Genomic DNA, 8,636 nt, shown 5'->3' with positions numbered 1-8,636 from the left:
CCTGGAGCAAATCTAAAAAAAAAACTAAAACTAATTTCTGTTGTAATTAAGGCCTCAGCATCCACAACATTTAGCTATATTTAGCTATAGCTACACAGTAAATTTGACAGAGTAAAATTTACTCAAATTGAAGAAAATTTTACTCTATGCCAGATAACATTTGGTCCCTCTCTAAAAAGAGTAAAAGTTACTCTTTCGATAGAGTTGTTTTTCCAGAGTTCATTTTGCTCAATTTAGTGTTCATATTTTACTCTTTCATGTTATATTTGACTCTATTTAGTGTTATTTCAAATTAACTCTTGTACTATTTTACTCAGTTCAGTGCTACATGAAATTGACTCTTGCTACTTTTTAACTCTGTTCAGAGGAACTACAAATTTACTCTACCACAATTTACTTCCCCTCCAGAGTTGTTTATCATCAGTTATGTGTGAACTACAAAGAATAACTAACTCTATCCAGAGTTATTCCTCTGAATTACACCATTCATATTTTACCCTCAAAGAGCCTTAAAATTAATTACTTGCTTTTCAGTATTAAAATAAAACAAAAAACAACAAACAATATACTCATGTCTCAATTTTATTTTTTCAAGCTCCTCTTCAAACAACATTACACTTAAACATAATTCACTTGTCATTGTGAATGTGTCATCATGTTGTAATTGTGAAAAAAAAGAAAAAAAAAGAAAAATACTAAAATAAAAAGTAACAATGGATGAGATGAAAAAGAATTACATGAAACTATATGGTACAATAAACAAATCAGAATCACAACCATAAGACATCAGAATATCAAACAACTTGTGGTGCAAAATAATCTCCAAAACATAAGGTGCTTCTGTGGTATGTGCAACTTTGTAAGCATGGATATGTTCATCTAAACACATTGTTTTCAGTGCAGTTGTTATTAAAAGGATGTGCTCATCTTTAATAACAATATTCTGGATTACATAAAATACAGGCATGTCATTTTGAACTTGAACACAAACTGCCAACCCTGATCGATAAGTGTTTCCACAGCGCTTGACCCACTTCACATTTAGGACCTTAGTCCACACAGGCACATTAAGTTTTCCAGCCATCTCAGCACCAACTTCCATTTCATTCAATGGGACCATTTTCCCGTGACCAAATTTCATGGCATTAGGATCAAATGTTTGCCAAATGTAAGCCATTTGGCACTGGTGTTTCTTTGCTAATGTTTTCGTTATGTTTTTAAAGCTTTTCAGCTGCTTTTTAAAAAATTATGTTTCGCTTCATAACGCATACACCAACTATGTATCAGTGGTCCAATTTTCTGCATACAACTGGGGTAATGCACCATAAAATGATGCTTTGGCAATAAGTTCTTATCAGGAAACAACTGCTTAAACAAACTGTGGTGTTCTGTAATCAGATGTTTCAAATAAATGGTGATACCAGTGGATATAACTGAAGAAAACACAATACTGACTATCTGAAGCAATAAAATGACACTAAGGTTGTCACCAGTAACCTGGACAATGGTTCCATAAACTGTCTGATCAAATAAAGGAATCTGAATTCCAATGGTTTCCAGTGTTGAGATATCCTGGACAAGTGGCTCTAGTATTTTATCAAACCCATAGGTTTTGATATCTTGTGCATGAAATAAAGTGACTAAATGTATATTTAGTAAACTCGAATTGTATTTAGGGGAAATATTTCTAAGGGTAAAATAGATAGCTCCTAACATATGTATTCCTCGTTTTGATCCAAGGGGGTTTGAGCATTCAAATTCATCAAAAAAAAAGCTGGATCTGAACTGCATGTCTTTGTTTTGAGAAGAATGCATGCCTCTTAAAGAATTCTCCATCGTGTATGTCATAAAGACAATTTGGTCTTTGTTGTGAATCTGTCGCCATCATATCTGTAATGCTAGGGTGTCTATAAATGGACTGTAAAGTCTCAAGAATTGGTATATATACAAATTTATCCTTAACAATGGTTTGGGCAAAAGTTCCAGTTGTTCTGTTACGCCGCGTTGCAAATCTTGTTCCAAGAACATATTCAACAGGATCTATTTTCCCCCATTTGTCTGAAAAGTACCGCATTCTCTTGCTTTCAGTGTTTAATGCCGCAAAAGGATTTTGTATTTTTTCAAAACACTGATCAATTTGAGACTCGACAACACTTTTTATGGGCTCCTCTAAGGATAGGCTGTTTTTCACTGATTCTTGAGTTTCACTAGGAATATCTCCAATCACTTCTTCTAGAGCACCAACAACATAGTTAATAGTTGTCTCTGCGACACCAGCAACTTTAAGTTCAGCCACCACTGTTGCACAACTGTTTACTATATTTGTTTTTAAGAGTGCAGACTCACAAGGCGGATTTTGGTTTAATAAAACACCTACATCATCTAATGAAATGGAGTTGGCGGTGGATGAGATTTCACCAGAATCAATGCGTGAACGGTCAATTGCACAACACTTGCTGAGATGCTTTCGTAATCCAGAAAAACTATGGTAAACATGTGAACAACCTCTTTGAGCACGTTTTAACTCGAGACTTTTTCCTGGACAAAGGCCATGAACTAACTTGAAGTGCCTTATAAGGGCATTGGCATTAGCATGCCCCTTTTTACAAATGAAACAAATCATCTGCTCACTGGAGGATTCTAGCTCTCAACTCGGATACTCTGGGATTTACCTTGGTGGTTTCAACATCAATATCATAGACTGTGGTTTGCAGAAAGCTAAACACATTGGTCAATTCCTGACAGTATGAAGTCCCAAAGACAAAGTGAGCTTTGAAAAGCTCATCAACACAGGCCAATGAATTAGAAGCCTTACAGGGTAGAGCATGTTGGTCAATCACAATAAACCAAGAATGGATCCTACTTTTGTTCGGCCCAACAGCGAGTAGATACGCCTGGAGTCTCTCTCCAATACTGTCCAAGTGCCCTTGGATACTGTTACTAGTCTATGAAAGAATGAGAACACATAAGTGCCAATGTGACTTAACAGTAAGGGCCCCCCTTTACACTTTACGTTTAGATTGTTAAAATAGGGCCCTTAAAGTAAATATACAGCATTCATAAAGACACAGTGACACCTTCCACCAAAGTTTCTGTATTACACACTTTCGGGACATCATTACTAAATATGTGCTAAGTAGAAAAGAATACCACAAGAACAATAATTTGGAGGACAAGTGATCTTTTAGAGAAGTAAGCAAGTCTGAGAAATAAGCAAGTTCAAGTTCACACAGTGACAAAACACTGTAAAACAGTGTAATTTGATCTGTTTAATCAGTAGCTTCACCTTGATGAATTTCACAAGACGATCACATGCTTGTTTGGCTGAGATCTTTCCCGGTCTCTTGCGGCCTTGACTTGAGGGTGGCAAAAGGTGAACCAGCATCAGAATGGAAGACATGTTGCTGTACCACCCTAGAAACACAGAAAACAAATTAAAATTATTTTAGTATTTAGGCAGAAGGGGTTGAGCATAACCTCCAAATCACTTTCAATTGACTTGTTGAGGTGCTGGTATAAATAAATTAACCACTCCAGTATTTTAGTTAATACTGCACACAGATTCAGTATTAAGAGCACATTCATGGCCTAGTCTCGATGACTACAGATGTGTGGATGAATTTAGGTTAAACCTCCAAATATATTGAACATACAGCTAAACTTTACCTACAAAATATCAAAGATGCTTTTGTTATTCAGACTCCCATATTAAAACCATTTCAAACTATAAATATGCATCTGCAAATCCTATGTAATGGATATAGTTGTCTCTGCAATTTAAAGTGTAGATCTGAGTAAAGCTATGCTTGTCATGAATGTGTAACTTCCTCTTAAATAATTTAAAGTGTGCCACAATGTAGATACGGTACCTTCTTCAACTTCAGTGGCTTCAGCATTTTGGATGAGGTCTTGGAGCTCACTAGTCTGTGTGAGGCCACGGCTCTGTGCAATAACCTTTGGTTTTATGTTGGTAGACCACTTCTCCAACAACTTTGCAGAGGTCGCATCACCAAACAAAAGTCCAAAATCTTGATTAATCTGCCAAAGATAATTAAAGTAGGTACCATAGAAGGAACTGACTTTGTTTACCTAACAAATCTCTGTTACTGCAGAACAACAATAGCACTTGATTTCATATTTGTCTGTTTTCATATTTTAAGAATTTAAGTCTCACATACCAAGCCTGGTATATCCAGGAATCGTGAGAAAACTGATAGAATATCAGCAGACTTTTTAGGGTCATGCAGCAGCTTCTGGCGATAGGCCAGCGTTAACTTCATCTTTTCCTTTACCACTGCCTCATCAGCTGTATGCTTTATCAGGGCTATTGCTTCCTGACAATGAGGGTCTTCAGTCAAATAGCAGTCTTCTTTGTAGGATTGTCTGTCAGCAGTTGGCCCACCTGAAAGTGTTTAAAACAATATGAAAACCAAATTTGTTTAGTTCCTTATCTTTCCAAAGCACAACACATTAATGCCAAAACTAGATAAATGACACAAAATAACATGTGAAACATGCATATATCCCAGAATGCTATCTGAATTTGCCCAATGTTGATGATTATGCAAAAAATGTTTGCATTAAAAAAAGAACAGTGATGCTATGTAACATGAGACCTCATTCACAATGTGGCTTAATTACAGATGCATAAAAGCATTGACTTAACATAAAATCTCACACCTGTTTGTGGTTGCCGCGGCAGCTTCATCCGTCCCTCTGATGCTTCTTTCTGCAGAGTTTTAATTCTCCACGCCAAATATCCACTTCCATCTTCTGCATTGTAATAATGCTCCTATTACCAGAACAATAAACAGACCAAGTAGTTATACATTACCAGATTAAGGCAATAAATGCCATATCAATTATAATGCAAGTATTCTTTATTCTGCAATATACAGAATGTCTCCTCCTCCGGTACAACAAAAATATTGAGAGGCTACTACTACTTACATATCCAAGCTTACTCCTGGGGTCAGCAAAGCATGGGAAGAGGGAAATGATTCCTTTCGCATATTCTTCCTTCAAACGTCGGGAAGGGCTTGTTCTACACACACACACACACACAAACCAAAGCAATTATAATTATAACACATAACATCATAAACAACAATTTACAAAGTACTGTATGAACAACTTACCCATGTTCATTTGTTAAATGTGCTACCAAAATTTTCACCATGTCACGTCTTCGGGTATCGGACAGACCTTTGGTGCGGGTATATTCGTTTATAATCTTTTCACCTCCAGGGCTGGTCTTTAGAATCTCTTCAATCATCTGGAGGGGGAATGATGCGATATTGTTCAGGGATTATAAATTAACAACTGACAAGTGTACATAGCTCCAAATATTTTTATTTTTTAAGTCATTCTATATAGATGTAATTCAGAGGCAAGATTGGAGATCCAAGTATGATAGGTGAGTAATTACTCCTGAAGTGTAACAAACCCGCATAGACAAGCTTCATAGCTCGCAGAATCTGATAAGTGTGTGTGTGTGTCACCACTATTTCCTTAGTGAGAACGATTGTTCCTCTTCGGGAACTCGAGCTGCGTCGATCGCATTTGGGGAACGCCTTTGGCAAGAACAACTCTGAATATCGTGTGCAATCAGTTCAATGGAAGAGCGTGACGTCACGGACGGGGTGACGTAGCGACCAGGAAGCTATAAAGGCACGTGCCACGCAGCTGGCTTCAGCTTCGCGTCTTTCAGCAAGCGCTCTGTGTGTGCATGTTCTTAAGTCTGTCTTGTAAGTCTTATTTACTGTTGTCTGTCCAGTATCATTAGACTACGATGCCTAAGTCTAAAGCTAAGACGAGACATTTGAAGGGCGAAACCAAATCGCGCTATAAACTGTGTGTTCCTCCATGCCAGCGCTACATCACGGCTGGGGACACACATGATTTATGCGTGGTTTGCCTGGGATCGGAGCACGCTGAGTCGGCTCTCGAGGGAGCCGACTGCCCGCATTGTGAACGATTGCCAATGCGGGCGCTTCGATCCCGGAGGGCTCTCTTCGAGGAGGGAGCCTTCGCCAGCGTTCCTCGCGGCTCTGGCCCCGCTTCTGCTGAGGCAGAGCGGCTGCTGCACTCGTGGGGTTCGCAGGTAGATCTGGCAGAGGGAATGGAGACGGGCACGTCCTTATCTCCTTCCTCATCTGCTAGATCTGGCGCCCAAACCCTGGGATCGGAAGCACGCTCGTCGGTTTCTTCCGCCCAGGGCGAGGGGTCGACACTCCACCTCTCTTCGTCTGATGAGGTGGATGTGGAGACAGTTGGCAGGGATTCGCCACCCCTTTCGCCCCAGTATGAGGAGCTGCTGGAGGTGGTTACTCGCGCAGTCGAGAAGTTAAAAATAGACTGGCCCCCACAAAAATCACATGAACCGCAGAGAAGTAAATTAGATGAGCGGTATCTCAGGCCCAGACAACCACCTCCAGCCCGGAGCCTTCCCTTTTTTCCCGACCTCCATGATGAGATAGCGAGGTCGTGGAAACACCCATATTCCACCCGTCTTTTCGGCCCTGATTCGCAGTATTATGGGAATGTGACAGGGCTCGATGAGCGTGGTTACAGAGCGATGCCACGGGTTGAACAGACGCTTGCGGGCTATCTGTCACCAGGTTCGGCGTCGTCTCTGAAGGCTCCGGCCTTGCCTACTAAAGCATTAAGAACGACATCAGGGTTAGTGGGCAAGGGCTATGTGGCAGCAGGTCAGGCAGGGGCGTGCCTTCACACCATGGCCGTCCTTCAAGCATATCAGGCCGACCTGTTGAGAGATGTAGACGAGGGAGAGGGGATCAAGTCCGACGATATTGCAGAGCTTAGACGGACCGCTGATCTCTCCCTCCGCGCCACCAAAGAGACCGCTCGCGCAATTGGGCGGTCTATGGCAGCCTTGGTGGCCGCGGAGAGGCATTTATGGCTGAACCTGTCCCAAATTAAAGACCGTGACAGGTTCTGCCTCCTGGACGCCCCGCTCCAAGCCTCGGGCCTGTTCGGCGACACAGTCAATACTGTCGTCGACAGGTTCCAGGAGGCCCGTAAACAGGCGGCGGCGTTCCAGAGTTTCCTCCCTCGTCGCTCTTGTGGGTTATCTGGACGGGAGATACCCACGCCACTAGCAGGCTCCTCATACCGCGAGGCTCAAAAGCAGAGCCACTCGTGCTCCCCCACGCCGGGACCGAGGGTCTAAGCGACGCTCTGAGTCGGGGGCTCCTAGATTAAAATCAGACCTTCGTACTATTATCGAAGCTAGGAAGTCCTCGACAAAGAGGTCCTGACGCCATGCTACCAGTGACCTCGAGGGTAGCCCCTACGGGGTCAGAGCGGTTCCCACCTCAGTATACGGTGCCCGCCTCTCCCCGGTACCCTCCGGAGGCCGGTCTGCCAACCCTGCCAGTGTTTCAGGGCGCAGCGGTCTCCCGCGAGCGTCCCTCCCAGTTATTTCCGCCCGTGAGCGTAGCGGAGCTGGGAAGCTCGCCTCCCCTTCGGGGGCCTCTTACACCAGAGATCAGTCTCGAGAGACTGATTCCCTTAGTACATTTTCGAGCAGCGTGGAAACTTCTGCCAAATGTTTCTCAATGGGTCCTGCACACAGTAGAAAGAGGCTACGCTATTCAATTCGGCCGTCCACCGCCGAAATTCAATGGGGTTACACCGACAGTCGTCGGCCCCCAGCAGGCTCTGGTTATGGAACAAGAAGTGAATACCCTATTGAGGAAGGAGGCCATCGAGGTGGTCCCTCCTCTAGACAGGGAATCCGGGTTCTACAGTCGGTATTTCATAGTTCCAAAGAAGGATGGGGGGTTGCGTCCGATCTTAGACCTACGTCAGTTAAACCTCTCAGTTATGTCACTGAAGTTCAAAATGCTTACTGTCAAACAGGTTGTAGCTCAAATCAGATCCGAGGACTGGTTTGTCACGATAGATCTCAAAGACGCATACTTCCACATATCCATCCTTCCACAACACAGGAAGTTTCTGAGGTTCGCTTTCGGGGGCAAAGCTTATCAATATCGAGTACTTCCATTCGGCCTTGCACTCTCACCCCGCACATTCACGAAGTGTGTAGATGCGGCTCTGGTACGCCTCCGTATGCAGGGCATCCGCATTCTAAATTATATCGACGATTGGTTGATCTTAGCTCAATCAGAGCAGATGGCGGTTCGACATCGAGATGTCGTTCTCGCACACATGGGGGAGCTGGGTTTGAGACTGAATGCCAAGAAGAGTGTACTTTCTCCAGTTCAGAGAACCACCTATCTAGGCGTAGTATGGGATTCGACCACGATGCAGGCACGTATGTCTCCTGCTCGGATCGAGTCGATCCTCACATCGGTCAAGAGAGTCAGAGAAGGCCAGTCACTCACTGTGAAGCAGTTTCAGAGACTGTTAGGGCCCATGGCAGCTGCGTCCAACGTGATACCTTTTGGTCTCCTGCACATGAGGCCCCTTCAGTGGTGGCTCAAGACCAAGGGGTTTTCCCCGAGGGGAAATCCTTTCCGAACTATTCAGGTCACGCGGCGATGCCTTCGTGCCTTAGACATATGGAAGAAACCTTGGTTCTTGAATCAGGGCCCGGTGCTGGGAGCTCTTGGTCGCCGTGTAACGCTAGCGACAGATGCGTCCCTCACCGG

The 8,636-nt window shown here is 43.2% G+C and overlaps 1 protein-coding gene across 1 annotated transcript; it reads right to left on the bottom strand.

Moving 5' to 3' along the window:
- Window positions 1-603: 603 nt before the first annotated feature.
- LOC113071419 (uncharacterized) lies at window positions 604-5,496 on the bottom strand. Its single transcript, XM_026244797.1, has 7 exons — window positions 5,139-5,496; window positions 4,951-5,044; window positions 4,681-4,792; window positions 4,179-4,402; window positions 3,870-4,038; window positions 3,287-3,414; window positions 604-2,945 (listed from the first exon to the last, which is right to left on the bottom strand). The coding sequence occupies exons 1-7, from the start codon at window positions 5,273-5,275 to the stop codon at window positions 2,628-2,630; spliced, it is 1,182 nt and encodes a 393-aa protein (XP_026100582.1). The 5' UTR covers window positions 5,276-5,496; the 3' UTR covers window positions 604-2,627.
- Window positions 5,497-8,636: the final 3,140 nt, after the last annotated feature.

Source organism: Carassius auratus, chromosome 1 (assembly GCF_003368295.1).
Source record: "Carassius auratus strain Wakin chromosome 1, ASM336829v1, whole genome shotgun sequence".
Taxonomy (NCBI): domain Eukaryota; kingdom Metazoa; phylum Chordata; class Actinopteri; order Cypriniformes; family Cyprinidae; genus Carassius; species Carassius auratus.
The sequence above is the reverse complement of the archived record's forward strand: the minus strand, read 5'-3'. Positions and strand labels throughout refer to the sequence as shown.